At 48.4% G+C, this 20,494-nt stretch overlaps 1 protein-coding gene across 1 annotated transcript in view; it reads right to left on the bottom strand.

The window, feature by feature from the left end:
• The window catches only part of LOC112559617 (protocadherin Fat 4-like), a 79,723-nt gene that overhangs the window by 17,465 nt on the left and 41,764 nt on the right, over positions 1 to 20,494 (bottom strand). Inside the window, 2 exon segments of the mRNA XM_025230953.1 lie at positions 7,160 to 8,078; positions 8,597 to 8,784. Of these exon segments, the coding sequence (XP_025086738.1) occupies positions 7,160 to 8,078; positions 8,597 to 8,784 (1,107 nt within the window).

Below are 20,494 nucleotides of genomic sequence, written 5' to 3'. Positions count from 1 at the left end.
ATTCAAGCACCGCCTTATTTTGATCACGTTTTTCACCCCTAGTAATGTAGCAAAAATGCAACCATGTCACTCCTGGAAGGAAACTTCTCACAGCCACTGAAATGCCGGGGATGTTGAGGCGAAATCTTTTGACGGGGTATGGGGGGGGGGGGGGGCTTTGGGGGGCAACAACTCTGCAAAATTCGGACAAAATTCGGTTAGCTTCGGTCACCGCACAGCGCGGCATGTCGCTCGCCGGAAAACCTCTCTGAGATGGCGTCAAAGATTTTTTTTTTCCATTTTCACGCTTTTCCGCAAATTGACGGAAATGTGGCATCGGTGAAAATTATAAATGTCAAAATTTTGTCCATGACGGACGCTTGAATGCTGTAAGTAATTTCTACATGAGTGATGTAAAAAAAACTCGCATGAATCTCGTTTCGCCACCCTCTCACCAACCACAGGGGCAGTTCCTCTAACCACATTTCTTCCTCAATTAATTAACGTGGCACGAGTTGTGGACTTTCCAAAAAATATGTTTGAAGAGAGAGTGGACAAAATGTCAGGATCACCGAGAAAAGCAGCGCAGGGCGAGTTTACCAAGAAATAAACGCGGTTAAGTAGCCTTCACACGGTCCGACAAAACTCCATGAAAAAAAAAGTATATGGTGGAAGAAAAGTTCAACCGACAAATGGCCGAAACTGAATGAAAATCACTGCGGGAGCAGATTGGTTTCCTTTTCTTATCCATTCGCAGTCTCTTGTGTGAGCATCAGATGTAGATGAGGAAGGAAAAGGATGTTATATTGATTGCTGTTGTTGTTTTTTCCCCCTTGCATATGGCCAGGCTAGTTCTTGACCGCTGCTTTCAATGGGCTCGAGTCGCACCACGTGGGGCCGGCGTCAGGAAGACAGCTTAGCGTCCTGCGAAAGACATCAGCTCGCGAGGCGCCCACGGAACACGGGGCTGCAGCTTGGGTTTCAGCGGCGGGTGCAGGAAAATACCAGCCTGTGCTCCAGCGACAGACTTCACTCGCCACGATGTTCCATCGCCAAATGCCACCAGCCCCGCACGGGGCCTCGGAGTCGCTGTATAAATATTGCTCCGTTTTGTTTATTATCAACAGGTCCATTTTCTTTCTCATCACTTGGAATTCCGGAGAAAACAACCGCTCAATTGGCTTGTTTCGAGGTTGGTTTTTTTTTTTTTTTTGGCTCAGCATCTGCAGATGGGACAAAGCGCACAAAAGATAACAAGGTTTCAGCAGATGTCGCCACCCGTTGCCATACGCAAAATAATGAGCAACATCCCAACATTCTCTTGTTCTTCAGTCGTTGTCACTCGATAGAAAAACCGCTGCAGTCCTGGGAACTCTAATTGGCGCAAACGGGAGCAATTCGATCAACGGATGGTCTTTGAATGATCGGAATAACTTAAGCTAAAACTGAGGCTCCAAAACTACGAAATCCATCCTGTCAAAGGATTGGGCTGTTGTGGGGAGGAGATGACTTCCAGTTCGCATGTGCCCACAGACAAAATAGTGACCGCAAATTAATTTCGGATTCTTTCTTTTGTAAAGACAACCTGGAGAGAAACAATGCAAACAAGATAACAAAAGAGAAGGGTTTTGTTCTGGAATAGACCAGCAAAGTTGCAGCCACTCGACATGAACTGAGGTGGGAGTGAGGTCAGGCGGAAGGAAGGCTTTTGTGCGACATGAAGACGCCCACTGGAACCTTTCTGCTGAAGTGTATTAAGACCTTGCTTTATAACTGTAGAAGTACCTCGATTTGTAGGACTTCAAACCCACAGCTCTCTAAGTTTATCTTCCATTTCTGCGTCAACTCTACTTGTCGACCGTCGGGCCTGATCTCTCCCGACAGTCCGGGGTCGTTATATTGCCCCGGGGAAGGCGGATGGCAGCCAAGACAGACAGGCAAGCACAGCGGAAAGTCTCAACTGACACCCCAACGCTCTTCGCACTCCGTGGACCAGGATGTAAGCAGCTGCTTTTGTTATTTCCCTCCACCCCTGTGATACAATAGCAGAGGAAGACAAAACCTTTAAGCCATCTACTCCTACAGTGATCATTGGGCCTAAACCCCTTACCTTCTCCCACTTACAATCCATCTTCCTGACTACCATACCAACCCGCCTCCCCACCCTCCGCTCCTCCCGCACCGTTTCCAAGCGCACCGCAGCGCCGTCTTTCAAGGCTCCCGACGCCATTGTTTTTCCTGCCCCCGGGACGGAGACTTATCTGCCCTTGATAAATGTCAAAGCCACACAATAGAGAGTGTGGGGAGCCAGCTTGACTCTCGCCTCTTCTCTCCCCTGACACCAGGCAGCGCCCTCCATGCTGATCCCAGGCGGACCGCGCCACGCGGAGAGTGCAGACACGGGGCGATAACCCTGGCGGAGGATAATGCCGCGCACACCATTAACCTGCTAGCGCCCACGCCGGACTCGCGGCGGAGCGAACATCTGTGTGTGTGTGCGGCGACATTGCCGCGACCACAGGGAGCAAGCCCTCGTCGTGTCGTAGGTGTCGCTAGTGTATGAAGAAACCCTTTTCACGATCAGACGTTTCGAAACCATTTTTTTGTCACGTGCAGATTCCGATTTCATTTGTAGATGCCGATGCTTATTTCGTGTGTAGCTGTAAAATTTCATTTTGTAGATGACCATTTCGTGTGCAGACGTAGATTTTTTCCAGTTCTTTACAAATCTGATAAAATACACCGAGCTGTCCTCGTCCATCTCTTACTACTGTAACTCCCCAGTCAAAGGACAAGAACAGCTAGAAGTCGAGTTGTGCCCACTTGCTCGAAAATTATCATGATGGCACACAGTGACCTTCCTGTTCTCTGTGAGCGACAGACATTGTCACAAGCCATCACAATTATACGATATGATATTTCTGTTTATTGATTCTCTGTAAGCGACAGACATCACAATTATACGGGATGATATGCCTGTTTATCGACGGAGTTATGCCAGCTCCCTCCAGGCCGCCTACTTTGTGTGCCCGCATGCAGGACTAATAGGAGGCGACTGTCCTTTGTTGTTTCGGCATTACGATTTCCGAACGCTGGATTGTGAGGATGACTTGTGATTATATGCGGGACTGAACTGTGATTTGTATGAGGTTCTTTGGCGATGATCTGTGTGGCGGGTATGAATGTGCGATGGTGGGGCTGGGTGTCGATGTTGTGCAATGCATTCACCAAATAATAGGCAAAATATTCTGCTTTTTTATTCTGCACCTTTGTTCTTAATGCCCATTTCTTAATCACGTTTATTTCACTCACAAATTTCATGAAAGTGATACCACACTATGTATATTTTCGCCTACGTAGACGGTAAGTAAAGTAACAGAAAGTAAAAGTGAATGTTCTCGTCTTCCTGGGTCATTATTGCACTCCGTAGAAACAGACGCCGAACTTCTCCTCCGCCATTAGTACCTAGCTTGCTACGACGGCTCTTCCATGTTCTTCCAGCACCAGGGGAAGACCGCAGCACATCTATTCGCTGACCACCGATGTCGACTACCGATGACCTTTCCATCGAGTGTCGAAGGTAAGCTCCGCGGTACACGGACTTTTCGCCGACGGACGTTTCGCCGACGGACGTTTCGGAGCCGGACGTTTTGCCGATCGGACGTTTCGCCACCGGACGTTTCGGAGTCGGACGTTTTTCCGACCAGACGTTTCACCGCCGGACGTTTCGGCGCGGGACACTTCATTTTGGCATTTCACGCGGGACCTTTAGCGGAAGTCAAGTGTGTGACGCCCCTTAGCTGACACAGTTCTCTCGCCATTGTATCAATGTATCAGTGAACTCTCTCTCACTATCCCTCCTCATGTGAACCGTTAGCTCACACATTTCTCTCGCCATTGTATCAATGTTTTTTCTCAAAGCTGTTGCGCATAATCTGTGACAATCAAAGTGAACTGTCTGTGAAGTCTGTGTGTAAAATTTGTTTGAAATAAAGAATTATTGTGTAATCTAGTAGTTACTTCATTCTTTGAGAAGTAAGTAAGCTCTCTCTCTCTGACATAATGCGGCGAAACGCCGGTCGGCAAAACGTCCGACTCCGAAACGTCCAGCGGCGAAACGTCCAGTCGACAAAACGTCCGCCTCCGAAACGTCCGGCGGTGAAACGTCCGTCGGCAAAACGTCCGCACACGAGCTCCGCGGCAATGTTTGGCCTTCGCACGTCATGACTAAAGGTCAGAGCGACAACGGTTCAGACAGACAACGGTTCAGACAAGGCACCACCCTTAGCTTCAGGCAGAGGCCCTCACACTAGCCACACCAGCTGACCATTTCTGGACCGCCAGATAAATATGTCGGGGTAGCACCGTGCAGCTGGTCGTCCCTCCAGGCTGGTTAATATCAGAACACGTGCGACAAAGTCTACAACAACGACTCTGAGATATCACAATGAACATCATCTTATCGAGTGTTGCAAAATTTGCCCTCGGAGAGACTACGGTGCTATGTTGTTGGCTCTGTGCTCCACTGGTGTTTCTACCTTCTGGACACGGACTAACTGTGGTAGAGATCGGTATTCTACCATCTCAACACCTGTAGTCTGCAAGAAGCAGGAAAAAATCCCCCTCCGGCTATCCAGACAGACACAGATACGACCACAGGTGGGTTAAATTATGGCAACAGGAAAAGAGGAGGACAATTATTTACACACAACAAACTAAAATTGATAACAACGTCCCACTAAACAAGAAACTGACTGACAGTGACTGAAAATTCATTGTAACGGCGCAAAAATGTACCCCGTGTAATGAGATAATGTGAACATGTACCCTTTGTAGAGAAATAGCAAGTGAACATGTACCCCGTGTACAGACCTTGTCGTTTCCACCCTTACACACGACGGCCAGCAAGACTTATCTCTCCGCAGCGGGTAGGGCGGGATGTCGTTGATGCTGAATTAAATGTCGGTTATCACGCAGCAGGCTGCTGTTTAGCCCCTTTTCACAGCCCAGATCCTTTAGAAGGGTCCCACACGAAAGGATGGAGAGGAGAAGGGCGGTTAGAGAAACATTGAAAACTATCCAAGCACAGCAAATGGAAATATGATTGAAGTTACAAATGAATCCCGCCTCTCTCTCTCCTGTAACGACAACAACAGCAGGCCGCGTGTGATAAAAGGCAAATATTAGCAAGTGGAAATGTGCCGTGGTCAGTTTCTTTCATTCTCATTTGTTGGTGCGATGAGGTGCTCTGCCAAAGGAAGAATGGGGTTTTCTTTCGTTTGCCTGACGATGCAGGTTGACAAATCTGAGGACAGGTCTCGGTGGCAATTTATCGCACCCACTATCGACCTCCAGTGACCTCATCAAATGTCGAGATACCAGATACTTTATTCTTTCCAGCCTCCAGGGTTTAATTTTGCCATCGATTCTTTTGGCTGCGGTGGGTGAATACAAAGCGATTAAACCGTTAATGGATGACCCTTTAACGGTCTGGCGGCACCGCGCGGCCTTGCTCCTGTCGCGGAGTCGCCTGATGCCAGCAGTGGAACACTGACACGTGCCCAACCTCTCGTCTCTCCAATGAAGCGTGACAATGACAAAAGAATTATGTTTAAGAGGCCCAAAATTTCGATTTGAAAAAAAATAAATAAATAAAAGACGGGAGACAAAAGGGTCAACGTGTGGCAAGCCTTTATCAACAGCACCTGTGTCAACTGTTGTAGCCTTAAACTAACTCTGTTGTGGTCCTCTTTAGTCTCTCTTAGATGTCTGGAGTCTTAATGGTCAGGCATTCTGCCATAGCCCCCTCCACATACCTTCACCTCCGTGTCACGTGACTCTCCGCGTCGTGATAATTTCCCCCAAACTCCCATCGGCCACCGCTCTAGTCACTGCACACAGTCTCTTGAGCCAGCACGATGCGTGCCAACCGAAGCGTGATGCGTCTCGGAGTTATCACCCCTTCCCGGCTGCTTTCAGACGCTTTGACAAGTCTCTCCCCCCACTCCATACGCCATGTTTGTGTGGATGCCCTCCCCTGTACGCAACATGCCGCCACCTAACGGTGAAAGGAAACTCTCGGCAGCCAGACAGGCGGCTTTGTGGATCTATATTTCATTTCTGGCGATAAAAGATTTAGGTTAGTGGAGGGCTATGTTGTGCCCACCCACCACCAACCACACTTCCCAATCTTTTTCCGATATCGTGACTGCAGCTCACCAAATCCTGAAGCCACCCGGGTCGCATACAGTGTCTCCCCACATTCTTTCACATTCGATTCACCAGAGTCACATAAACATTATGTGCACGTGTGCGCGTGCCCTCTCGGTGTTAGCGTGCATTCGTACAACTGCATTTATTTTTTATTTATTTTTTTTCTTTAAAGCAATGGCAAAGGCCATATCATGGCGAGAAGCATTTGTGTGCGCGTGTTTGCATTGTGAATGAGGGAAAATGAAGGAGCAAGAGATGTTAAAGACGGAGCTGCAGAGGAAAGGAATAACCTCCATAATTTGTCAAACGACTTTATAGAGACTGATACGAAAGTGGCAGGTGCTCTGTAGTTTCGGTTCAACCAGTCTGTTATCGCAGCCTTGACTTTAAAGTAGCACCGAAGCTGTTGGTCAAATAAACACAAGGATGACAATATTTTTCCTCGCTGTACCGGTACACGCCGACCTAGGGCCTTGAAGATGAAAGGAACTCTATCCCACCGTCTCTATTCTGTTCCCAGGAGAACAAATAAATACAGCACACGCGCGTGAACCCTGATCGCCCGTGCAGAAGTGTTACACGCAGCGCCGCACACACATCGTTGGTAAACATTTCCTGCCCCTGATGTCATCATGTTCACCTTAAGATTTGTAAACATTGGGTCCCTGTGTAAGTTAAATTCGGTCAAGCAAAGGAAATTTCTTGAGAGGAAAAAATAATGTGATACAGAAATAACAGAACATAAATAATATATAAAAAAAAAAATTATACAAACTAGCAGAAATAAGTGAAGGTTTGTTCTGAACATACGGGTATTTAGACAGACTGGGACTGTACACTGAAAAAAGCTTAAACAAGCATGCAGCCACATACGGGCGAATACAAACACGCACGAGCACAAACTCAACCCCCCATCTCCACACACATACAAGTATGCGCGCACACAAACACACAGAGGTTCTCTTACCTCCATCCACTGCGATGATTGTGAGGACGTAGACAGGCACCGCCTCCCGGTCGAGGGGGATGAGTGCGGTGATGAGGCCGGTCTGCGGGTGGATGCGGAAGATGTTGCCAACCCCAGTACCCGTGTCCCGCAGCTGGTACGATACCAGGCCATTGCGGTCCGAGTCCTCGTCGCGCGCGCGCACGGTGACCACCTCCACCGGCACCTCCAGCACCTCCTCCTGCACGTAGGCGACGTAGGGCGAGTCGTCGAAGACGGGCTGAAAGTCGTTGACGTCGGTGACACGAATGCGGATGATGGCCGTGCTGGTGAGGGTCTCCTCTACACCGCTGTCCTCCGCCACCACTTTCAGGGTGTAGTTGCTCAGTCGCTCGTAGTCCAGGTTCTTCTGCACGCGCAGCACGCCGCTGGCGCCGTCCAGCACGAAGTCGAAGCTGTCGTCGCCGCCGGTGACGAAGTAGCGCACGACGCCGTTGAGGCCTTCGTCGAGGTCCGTGGCCACGACACGCAGGAGGCTGGCTCCTACAGTGATGTTCTCCGCCACCGAGGTCTCGTAGGCCGCCTGGCTGAAGGCTGGCGGGTTGTTGTTCACGTCTTTGATGATTATGGTCAGGGTGTGGGAGGTGGACAGGGGCGGGACCCCGCGGTCGGCGGCCATTACCAGAAGCGAGTAGTTGGCCGCCGCCTCGCGTCGCAAGGGGGCGCTGACCACCAGCTGTCCCGTGGTGCCGTTCAAGGTGAAGGGCGAGCCTGAGGTCAGCAAGCGGTAGGTCACCTCGCTGTTCAGACCTGCGTCCCGGTCGGTGGCCGACACGGTGAAGACCACGGTGCCAGGGGGCGTCTCCTCCTTCACGGAAGTGACATTTTCGCTGATAAACTCTGGAGCCCAATCGTTGACGTCTTTGAGCACCACATTCACCTATAATTTAAAGAAATAAACCGCGATCATTGACTCAGTCTCCCATTTTGTTTACAAGAAAGTGTTGATCACTGTGTAACAGCTGATACTGTAACAGACCAACAAACACTTTAACAACATGGACGACATTGTAAAAAGACAAGTGTAACAGTTAAGAGACAGGAGACATTTTATCACAATATACTTCAATAACTAAGTCTTATTACGATGAGCATTTTAACAAGTAAGGACAGCGAGACTATTTCGAGTTATGGTAAAAGCAGAAAAGCACGACTATGGACCAATCAGGTAATGTTGTGGGTCATATTCATCACCACACTATACGGCGCTATTGTTGAGATTCCAGCTGGAACTACTTTTTGTTCTTGTTGCTGCACCTTGTCTAACAAACCCTACTCTTCGCGCGTGCAGTCCAGCGGTGTGAACAATGCGATTGCGTGCGAGTGTGAAATTATGTATTATCTCCCCAAGAAGTCGTTTTCGCCATCGCCTGTAAGCGCGAGAGAAAAGCTTCTTACCACAGTCACTGTGGACAATCTGTCTTGTGGGTTTTCTGCCTGGTCTGTTGCCATGACATCCAGGCTGAAGGAACTTTGTACCTCGCGATCCAGTGGCGCCGCTGTTTGGATGGTTCCGGTCACCATGTCGATCATAAAGTAAAGGTTCGAATCCCCGATCAGACTATATCGAACCTCGCCATTGCGTCCTGAAACACAAGGATATACATATATGAATGACTAGTTAACAGCAGCTCTTCACAATTCGAAATCAACAGATTCTCGTTAAGCAAATGTCCAAATTGAGTTAAATAGATGATGGCACGGATTCGTATAAATACATGTGTGTGCACTGGTGCGAAGCATGTTAGTTTATGAAGACGAAAACGCAATACGTATCGCGTACATTGAAAATTAACTCTACCCGTCCTTCCCCTCTCTCCTTCCGTATAGTTCCCATTCTCTCTCTCTCACACACACGCAGTCCTTTGGTCGTCGTGCTGCCCTCCATTACAAGTCGAGGCTGTATAACTTCCGGTCATTATCTGCCCCTTCCCCATATGTCTGAACAGATGACCAAGCAGCGAAGTCACCGGCACCTCCTCAAGCCAAACCGCGCCTAGAGTTGACTCATTGCCATAAATCATCTGTGACATCCTCCGCTTCGGGAAGATTCTCCAGACATGCGTCTTCCGACTCTCCCTTATCCACCACCTTCCCGCTGGCCCTAGCCCTTGTCCCCCGAGGGGAGGGGCGATGAAGATTGGTCGTTAAGTTTCGAATCACTTTCTCCGCTCGTGCTCTCCTGTACGATCCGAGAGGTATCCAGGAAAAAAAAAACCCAACCCACCTCATTCTCTTCAAGGTTTCACAGGAACGTGGGAAAAATTTAATTTGACAGTTGGAGTGTTCCCCGCGGAACCCACAACACTAAGTTATGCCCCTTTCCACGCACGCCAGCACAGGGACGAGAGAATTACCAGGGTGGCGCTGTCAGTGGGGACAGATTCTGGCGACGTTTATCAGGAAACACACGTAACCCATCCGCCATTTCTGGCCGTCAGCCTGCATGGCCGGCCGGTGCCACCCGTGCTCGACAAGCAGTTATTCTGATATAAGTCGAACATGAACATTATTTCCAAATGTTACACGAACCAACGTTGATCAGTATGCGTATTCAATTTCTTTTCCGGGGATAGGGAGAAAACCTGACATCACTTTAAAAATGTGCGTTTTGTGAGTTTATATTCTCTAGCTAGATATGCTTTTTAAGGTGTCTTATCAGAGGTGACCATCGGGTTTCATATCAACACACATGGCTTAATAACAGCTATACATTTTACACTTTTGGTTATCTGGATGCTCTCCTAACCTTTTGACAAAGAAATATCCTGGGTTACCTGACAAACTTCTGTCCCTTTTTATTTCCATCATCCCCTCCGTCGACATCCCATCTCCCTCCTCACCAGCCTTCAATAATCCGCGTGTTTTGACAGCAAGAGGGAAGTTGATCTCAACAAACCCCAATCCCCTTCCAAAGCTCCTTCACCCATGGCTTGCTTCCCCTCCATTCGTCATCCGTCATCGGACAGGCTGGTCCTCGGCGGGCTAACAGCGAGGACGGGAAATATCATCGGCTCTCGACTTATGAATGCACTCGTCAGTGGTCAGTCCTGGGGTCGCCGCTGTCTTTACAGTACAAGCTTTGGTTCGCTCAGTTATAAGCAACATTATTCATCCCGCGATCGACACTTGGTTGCTGGTGGCGCGTGCGCGCTCACGAACACACATACACACACACAATGCATGGATTACCGTCGTTAATATCCCGTTATATTTACTCAGTGCAGTTTACAAATATGGGAGCAAAGCCAGGCTGTGTGCTTTATCAGCGTTTGAACAAGTTTCTACAGTCAGCCCTCGACCAAGGCCTGTGGGTGTCTGCGTTGGGAAGAATCCGCGTTTCTTAACGCGAACAGAACAGTCGTTGTTCCTTGTGAAATGCAAATCCAAGCAGCTCTCAGATTTGTTGAACTGAATCAGCCAAAGCTCACTTAGTCCACAGTGTCTTAAAGACAACAAACGTTTGATCTTATAGCACGAACTTCAGCATTTGTTGCCCTATCAGACTCCACACTTCAGGGGAAACTGGGGGCTTGGGTAAGGAGACACCTGACTGTTAGACACAATACGTGAACAAGAGAAAACAACTCGCTGCTGAAACGGGTGTTACTATGGAGTGTAGACTATGTCCAGTCTCGTGTGAAGTAGCAGTCGACGACATGGTGAGCTCAGGGTGAAGAGGACATTCAACATAGACACTAATCACATCTATAGCAGGGGCGGAAAATGCGTAGGCACTTTTCCCACTTTAACCCCTCTCCCCAACCTCATATCAACACACGATAAGCCGCGCGTGCACAAGAATTGTGTTGTGTGACACCACAGAGTCTGAGATGGACAAAAGATGGGGAAGAGGGGAACGGGGCGCTGATCATTTAAAAAGCCTGAAGTTTCGGTTACTCTCCCGTGCAGGAGGATGTAGACAAGCAATATGTCTGTGCTTCGTGCCTTCATCTTGATTACTCCCCCCTGCAAGCCAACGACCTTGACTAACAGCCTACAACCCCTCCCCCCACTTTCCCCACCTTTCCCTTTGCACCGCTGGCTCTCGTTCCGAGGGGAGACGAGAAATATTAACGCCATGCTGGATGCCAGTTCGCATCATCTGTTCATACACGAAACCGTCCACGCATATCGTAAACCGAAAGGACCCAGGGGCGGTTATAAACACAGAGAAAGGCGAGACAGTGCAGGGAATTCAGGCCGGGCTCAGTTCTAGAACGCATGCACGCTCATCAACATCTGCTGCTGCTGCAGTCTGCACATCACGTGACATGCTTCTTGCAGTCATCCACAATCCAATAGTTTACAATAAAGTAGTCTAGGAAGAGTTTAGGTGAGAATTCTTTCACAAGTTGAATGCCACCACAACCTAAACCCTCCTACTGTTCGTGTGCACGAGCGGGGAGAGCTCGCGACATTGCCGCTTATCACCTTTCGCTTTACATCTCCACATCCTCAGTGGCTGATGTCTGGGTCAGATGAAACTAAATATTGGCACACGGGTGCAACTTGTTCTGAAAATAGGCCGGGATGGGGCATGTTGGTGTAGGAGAGTGGAATTATCTGATTTATTATTATTTTTTAATAAGGCGTCGGCCTAAGAGTGAGCGAGAGTGCTCTGTATTTTCATTAAGAAATCATCGACAACAACGAGAGTCTTTTTCCTCTCATGGCGATGAAGTGAACTTTGTGCACAATTTTTAAAGAAGACATAGCACATAACAATCACACAGCACAGTGGGAACCAGAGCTGCCAAGCAGGCAGTTGCAGCGGACAAATATCACCTGTCCGTCCTAAGATCGCACAGCGCCGGACTAGTGCCAGCAGGTGGCGCAAGCTGTTAGCTCTTCCACCTATTGAACGAGTTTATTGCGCCAAGGTCTGCGGGGACCTGCAGGGTAATGTCCAAGTTTGCTCGGGCGGATAAAGTTTGCCTGGGACTCCCCAGCACACGGCACAACAAAGCCTCGGAGCACGACACTGGTGGTGGTGGTGGTGGTGGTGGTGGTGGTGGTGGTGGTGGCATACTCTCCTCTCCTGTATCCCTTTTCTAGTTCACCACTTCAGGAACAGTAACAGTCAGATGCGCACACTCAAGTCTCACTAACAGCGCAGCTCTCTTCATGAAATCACCGAAGGTCCTCCGAGTCCGCTATTAAATAAATAAAAAAATAAAAGGCTCGGGAGGATTCACACAGTGACGAGACAAGCAAATGCTGCCTGACCGATCGTTCGTCTGTGTTGCTCACCCTCTCTTTCTCTCCCTTGGGCATGCGTGCGTGCATGTGTGTGTGTGAGCCAATTTGCAATATGAGTTGTTTTTTTTTCGAGAATGCAGAATAAAAAGATAAAACTCGTTTGCACTACATCACAGAGCTCGCACTTTTAGTTAGGCAAACATCTGCCAATTTGACGACCGTGTGGACGCACGCTCCACGTAACAACATATATTCCACCTGAAGTATTTAAAAGCCAGTGGAGATACACATTTTAAGCGAAAAAACACGGAGAAAGGGGTTGGGTGGGTGTGGAAAGAGAGAGAGAGGGAAGAACTGCAGACACTGCAAACAGCTTTTCACCCTAAGTAGCGCCAAGGCTAAATTCAGCCAATCAAGTGTACGCACACAACGGCCATTATTATCCTACCACAGCCAATCACATGTAGGCAGACAACAGTCATTATTATCCTATCACAGCAGCCAGGCAATGCCACCTTCTGCACTAACCCTGCCTGGAAGCACAGCAGCTGCAGGTGCAGTGTCTCTGGTTTCCCATCCCACATGATCGTAATCTGGTGCCGAGGCAGAAGATGTTTTCATGACGGGGTGCACAGGAACGGAAGGAGGGGAAAAAAACAAACAGAAGAAGGCGCAGAAAACCAGCAAGATAAGGGATTGGGGATAGAAAGAGGCTGGAAGGAGAGAAAAGAGGAATGGCCGAGCCAAACATCAGACAACGTTTGGATATAATACTTCCTTATGGAAATCATTGACTTGGGCGGTTAGGTGATGTCAGGAAAATGAAGATCAGAGTCCTTCACAAGGTAGACATGGGAGAAGGGATGGGGAGGGTTGCAGACTACCGTAGATTATCATCATCTTTTTTACTCAAAATGTCACGCGGGCAAGACCCAGGGAAGGCTATCCATTCCGGATATCTACTGCAGGTTCCCAGTGGATTCTTTCCATAATATGCCCCTTCCGCGGATTTCAAGCGCCTTTGCTCGGGAGTTGGGGGTGGGTGGGAGGGAACTAAAACGAAAACGAATTGCGCAGGGTGAGAGAAATTTTCTGGCTGACAGTTAGAGACGTTGGTGTCACAAACAAGGCAATGTAACGGCTTTTAAATGCGGCCCGTTGAGAGCACGGCGGTGACGCTCCGGCACTTTCAACACGTCCCGAGGCTTCCGCCAGGAATTCCAGGCGGCTGGCGACCTGCACGACCACCTGCGACCGTCTGGCACATGTCGAACTTCATTGGAAATTCGGTTAGAAGACGAAAAGGTTGTCGCCTCTTACACCTAGGTGCGCAGGAGCGTTTGGTCATAATCTGAAGATTTGTTCGCGTGTCGTCTGTTAATGCTGTCCTCCTCAATCACACATCCTCACCTGCCAGCCGGTGCCAGACATTCTCTACCACCCCGACTACCTACCCCCTTCCAGCACCCGCTGGGGAGGAGAGGGTGTGAGAGTGATGCCGATAGCTGCAGGTTCGACGAAGCAAAGGTCTCACGACCGAGAAATGTATTTTTGCAAACATTATCAGGACGAAAATCGAAAACATTGACGAACAAGAAGCATAGCCATTCGTTCCTGGCAAGTGAGTGAACACCTTTCTCCAGATGTTCTACCCGATGCATGCTTGAGCAGCCTAGCCACACGGCTGGACCCTGCAATTTATTTGTTCAGCTTGTCACCATCTGCCAGTTCTGGGCATCGCAAGCTGCAGCCGTTTGTAATTTTCTGGAACAAAAGAGCGTCTTGTTGTTGTTTTGGTCCTGGTATCGTTCAGCGGCTGGAGAGTTACCGAGGCCATTGTCAGCTCGTGTTGTGAAGATGGCGGAGCTCACCAAGCGGAAACCTTCGCGCCTCACACCGATCCATCCTTCCCTTTCATACATCGGCTGCCTACACGCACTCTTTTCCAAGCCAGTCGTCACTAACTCAGCAGCGATAAATTTTTTTAAAATAAATCCACGCAAATGCACCTTTTCACCAAACACAATTGACTAATAAAGTAAATTCCGTTGCAAGGGAATAACAAACAGTGTAATCAGTGTGTGCGTCTGTCCGAGCTCGCTTACGAAGAAGTCTGAAACCACGTACATAAGTGTGTGTGTGTGTGAGTTTGTCTAACAATTTTAAAATTAGAAACTAACAATTCTGTTTTTGATCTTGGCCTCGGAGTGTCTGCGCATCCGCCTGCGCAATCAACACAAAAAAAGCAGTGTCGACGGATGGTGGGGGGTTGTCGAACTAAGGAGGGGGACGAAATGGAAAGAGTGAACCGGTGTTCGGACGAGAATTGGTGTCTTCAACACGGAAAGGCCCAAGGCGGGAGAAAGAGAGACTGGCAGGGCACTTTACGTGTTATTTTGGGGGGCAGTGAAATAGCTGTATTTTTATTTTCATTTTTTTTTACTTGAGGTGGAAAACGAATGTGGCCTTCCCGACTATCTAGCAGTTAACGTTGTCTAACGAGAGATTTCGCCACAACAATTGCGCGGTCTCCGATTACCGCCGGCGGTTTCTGGCGTGAAAGCGCCCTCTTCTGGCCCGCACTAGTGATTAGAGGGGAGGCAGCCACCGAGAATTTCTCAATGGCTCTCTCGTGCATGGTGGCCTGGAGAAGCTGTCTGGTCGTTAGTATCACGTGCATGCTACTTACACCGTCAATTCCCCCTTCTCCTCCCCCTTACGCAACGAGATTCCACACCCACCACTAACCCCTGCCCTCCTTCCCCAACAACAGTGTCTGTACCGTCATCCGGGGTACACACAGCACTTAAGGTCTACGTACTCGCTTCTCGCAACTTTTCCACATTTTCTGCCCAATTATCTAAGTGTCTATGTTTCCGTCTTCAACGACTACGTCAACAGAACAAGCGGGAATGTGATCAAGATTCTTGACCGACTCCTCCCACCAACCTCAAATGGAGGCTAAAAGCACTCCAAGTGCTGGATAAATTACTACAGAGATAAATCTTATGCGGACTAATAAACTAATAAAATAAACCACCACTACCAACCGTCACCAACAACAGGTAACTGCTACCAAAGTCATCCATGACGTCATCACCAATGTCGTTACGCGCGCGACTTCTCCATAAGCTGATATCTCAACAATGAGTGTTTACACTTCCCTCGTTTTTCCTCGTTCTCTCATAGTTTGCTGGAGATGGGGTGGGTGTGAGCTGGATGTATTGGTACTGACAAATCATCTCCACAGTAGGGCTTCAGCTCTAGCTCATCTGATCTTTTTTTGTTTGGTCTGTTAGTATGCTTCTCTCATGCACACTAAAGAGAGAAAGAGCGAGAGAATAAAGTAAAAAAAAAAAAGAGAATTTTTTTAAATTTGAAGTTAAAAAGAGGATTTGTCCAGGAACGTGCTCGGTGTATAGCGTCTCCCCCGGCACTGGTGGTCCGCAGCGAGCCTCAAGCCGGGGCTGCCTGTCCCTCCGTGCCAGTGCCGGCGACTGCAAGATTTGTTCCTTGTGCAGCAAGGCCGGACGTTCTCCAGGCTTCCACTCACCGCTTAATTTCGAGGGCAAACATTGCCAGTGAAATGCGGCAGACGTGAGGTAATTATGATCAAAATATTGACCATCGCCTTATGAGTGTTAGCAACTATCGCCAACACCAGGCACGGACGGGGACCGCGGCAGCGCAGTGGTAAAGCTCTTGACAACAGAAAGGATACAAAGGTGAGGGTTAAAGTTTAGTCGTATGTTGCATAACAACAGTAATATCAAAGTAGAGGTGTCTGCTCCACTGTGAAAGGAATCGATTTTAGAATAAAGACCTAACAGCAGCCAGAGCTAACAGCAGTACTAACATGATGCTGTGGAGAAGCAGGCGGGCTGATGATCGTTACACCTCGGGAGTAACCATCGCAACTCAAAAATAACAATGGTCGAGCTGTCGTAAGTACAGATGGCCGCATACGGCAAAGCTGGTAAACTCAAGGACTGTCTATAGTGCTACCGTAAGCTGAACAAACGACCTTTCGGTTGGAGGGGACATCAGATTCTGAACGAACAAGACCACAGGAACGAACCGTACTGTACTGCAGTCTCGTTCCCATCACGTAGAAAGGACGTGATTGTGACGTAACATATGGAAGTACCCTTATTCCTCCTCGACCAATTCTAATTGCCTGCAGCTGTTCATAAAGTTCAAGAAAGTCAAGTGTCACGAATAAATAAGTACGGTTTTCTAGATATACAATCTGTGCCACAGGTGTTGAAATGCTGCAGCTGCCAGGCCGGTCCTTTCATACTGTCGGTGAGAACTACTGCGTGTCTACAGATCCTGGCAACTCGTCGACCCCGTGCCCCCAATCCTCGCAAGCTGTGCCGTAGCTGGGCCGAAGAATATAATTCAATTTAGTGTGTGTGAAATGAGTACCCCTAGCACCTGCTAAAGAAGAAGAAGAAAAAAAAAAACAAAAAAAACAAAACCCCACCCCGATTTCGGTGAAAGCGGGAGTCGAAAAGTGTGTGGCTGTCAGCAAAAGGCAGACACGTGGCAGTGCTTTTATTAACAGCTGTGGCAGTCTAGTTTGCTGGCATGTGTTCATGCCAAGATTTACTCTTTTTTTTTTTTAAGAAATGGGTGTATTTTGAGTGATGTATCTTATTATTTTGTAGAATAAACCCCCAACTGCCATATCAATGACCTTTTAACGCCTGGTTAGGTCACATTCCCGCGTAGGGAAGCACTAAAGAAATTGCCTTTACCTGTCCTTACCTTATCTTTGGACGGCTTTTTTCTTTTCTTTTAATTTTTTTTTTTTAAGTTCTTATTTTTCTGGACTGGTTAGTTGTCGCGATTTCCTGCTTGCCGAGATTCCAACCGAACCTACAGCTGAGGGTAAAGTGTAAATTTTTGTCGACTCGGATGCCATCAGCAATTAAAGAGGTGGAACACCCTAGTTATAGATGTCACATACAACTCACACACCCTTATTGTAGGTTCTGTCGTCTGCATGATGGCTAGACTTTTGAAAAACAGGATGCCCGGGGACGTCCTCGTCAATGAAGACAATATCAGTCTAAAACCTCCTCTCGTGCATTGAAGTTTTGCCACAATTAAAGTCTTAGAAGAAAGAAAAAACAACCTGTCGGCGTTGTTGCAATTATTCGTCTACCATTTCAGCGATCGAGTTGCTCACACGCTCTTCGCGGGGGAAAAAAACACATCGGATTTCACAAATATGTGAGCGAAGATTCTATCAAAACTCGACAGGCAATGGTGAGACGAACCACGTGACCTCGCCGCCTACCAGTTAGTGTCCCTAGACCTCCGTTAAAAACATCTCGCACGCGCCGCTCAGCTTCCACAGGGAGAGATACCGGCAGATAGCAGGCGGCGGCGGAAAGGACACACAAGGGAAATCCCCAACATGCACGATCAGACATAGCTTTCAAGTGAAACCAAGCACGAACAGACACAGATAACCGCCGTGAAACATCGCACGTAGACGACGACAGCGAGATAACCGCTACACGAACTACACCTGCACGCTGATCAAAGCAACTATAAGTCAGATTGTCTTCTCACCTTGTTATCTTCTAAACTATTGAAAAACAAGCACAGACACCTTCATCAAAAATGCAAAAATCAGAATCGAAAAATAAACTCATCCCAATTTTCATTTTTAAAAAAGCACACGTTAAATATTATGGGGAATTTGGTCACATGGCAGCCGTCTATCAACCGCAAATTTTCCTTGTAGAGTTCTGGAGTTTCTCAGACGACCAATTTCACCATAAACATATTTAGAAATACCTGGAGACTTGCCCTAAAGGAAACAAAAAAATCTGAAACCCATAGATACTGAGCCTACAACATGGCTGCTCATTTCATTTCCACAACGCCCAAGTGTATCAAGCCATCAGCGGTAAGAAACATGTTCCTGTCACGAAACCCGTGAAGACCACCCTTATCACCAATGTCACATCTACTGCCTGCCATGCTTAGCTCCAGGCCCAACCTCTACCCTCCGACAGGAGAGGATGGATTCGATCTGATGGAGGTGGTAAGGGTACTTATCAGGATAAATGGAAGCAATAGGCGAAGAATGACCACTTCGTATGCACCTTGGCTCCCTCCTCCGGCTCGAACCATTCTTTCCCGCTAGAAGCGTTCTGCTCACAAGACACGCGCAGGGTCACAGGTCACAGACGGGCTTTTCCCGTAAGACAACTTCCAGGTACCCTTTACTAAATGCAATGCTTTCTGAAAGAACTGCCAGACCCCGATGTCTGGTGATAGTCGAGCAGTAGTCCACCAAGGAAAGGGTTACCAAGTCTGGAACTGAGATAAGCTCAGGCAAGGGTGGTTTCCAGGGTTACTCCCGTTTGACACCATCACAGAATTACTACAGTACAAATATTTACGATGTGTTTACCCTGCATGCTTACGGTCCTCTTCTGTTTCTTGATGTGACTTAACACATGCCTAATAAATCCCTAGCCTCAATAGATCGACATGTGCAGTGTTGCTTGCATTTTAAAAATATTTTTAACATTGCAAACTTCCTGCGATGACATCCTAAGCTGACGAGGGCCAATTTTAACTGGTTTTATAGGACACTGCGAGACATTTCATTTCAGTTGCAGGAACTGGCCACAACACCTGATAAAGTCGCGTCACGGACGAACACTTTGTGATCTATGAGGCTGAGAACAGGTAAGGCAGAGTATACAGCCTCCAGACACAACCAACAGCACGTGCCGCCGTTTGACTGGCTCCGGAGCAGCGCGTCTGAACTATTGCGAGACTAAGGAAAGAGGAGAGGAACCGTCATCTTACCCCCAACCTCCTCTCCCCACCACCTTCACCAAAGTAATCGCAACGAGAACGAATCTGCGTTCCACTTCAGGGCAAGACCGCCAAGAAACACTATCCGTTTATGTATATATTATATATATCTTCTCTGGCCCTGCTGTGCAAACCATCTTTTTTCTTTCCGAGTCCTAACGACGAGGGCGGAACACCCAAGCTTCTGCAACACTTGAACTCGACAAAACAGCAAAGGAGAGCAACAAGGAGCCACTTCTAGTCAACATGGAAGGCCGGGCTGCTGGAGGTGCACCCGGGTGCTGCTGACAGCTCTACAGGACTACCCTACCTGCCCATCGCAACGAAAGGAAAGAGGCTGCGGATGCATGGGGCGCGCGAGAGACAGGGTGCGCCTGCTTCCACTCCTGCAGCCGACGCCGACTCGTCAGAGGCCCTCGGTTGCGGGAGTGCCCTCGTGATGGATGAGCCGAGTCTCGTTTCAACACGTGCGCGCGTGTTTCGGGCGTGTTTGCATGATGTAGGTCTCCCCACGCCGCCGCCACGTGAAGTGACAGCCGCCAGCAACCTTAGGGACCCTCCCCTTGAAAGAGCCTGCAGGGTTGGCCCTGAAGAGGCAGGAATTTTTGCCTACTGTCAATATCCTCAGATCCTCGGGTCTCATCACTGTCTTCGGGGTATGGATCCTGTCAGTATCCTTCTCTCTCCGGATCGCACCAGTTATCCAGGTCCTGGATCGTGTCAAATCTGTTGATCCTGACTTGTATAGATATGATCCTAACCTTAAAGGCGAGGCGAGAACAATACAAGTATCTACAAGACTAATAAGTCACGAAAAATGAAAATAATTATCTCAAATATTTCTCACCCTAGTAACGTGCAACAAACCCTAAACTTAATTAAAAAAGGTTCGCTTAAAAATCACGACAACCTGTGTCCTTAGTTTTCTCCTACAGCCCCAGGAAGATAAGTGAGAGGGAGGAGAAGGATTGAGCGGTGACAGGGAGAAACAACGACAGCAGGCGAGAGACAGACAAGTTATTTTCTCCTCTCCCCCTACACCCACGGAAAGTGTCTCTTTGAAAAGTGTCAAGCATTTGTAGGCCTGCTGCAAGTAGCGGCTGCTAGTCCAACAGACGCCTTGGCATCAGTGAAGACTTGTCAACAGCCCGGAGGTCGGCAAAGTCAACATGGTGTCTCCAACCTTGAGCTGCTGGCCTTAAGATGCTCCCCTTCCCCCAGCCCTCAAACAAGCGCTCGGACAGCTAC

This window comes from Pomacea canaliculata, linkage group LG3 (genome assembly GCF_003073045.1).
Source record: "Pomacea canaliculata isolate SZHN2017 linkage group LG3, ASM307304v1, whole genome shotgun sequence".
Classification (NCBI taxonomy): Eukaryota; Metazoa; Mollusca; class Gastropoda; order Architaenioglossa; family Ampullariidae; genus Pomacea; species Pomacea canaliculata.
This window is presented reverse-complemented; position numbering and strand designations above follow the sequence as displayed.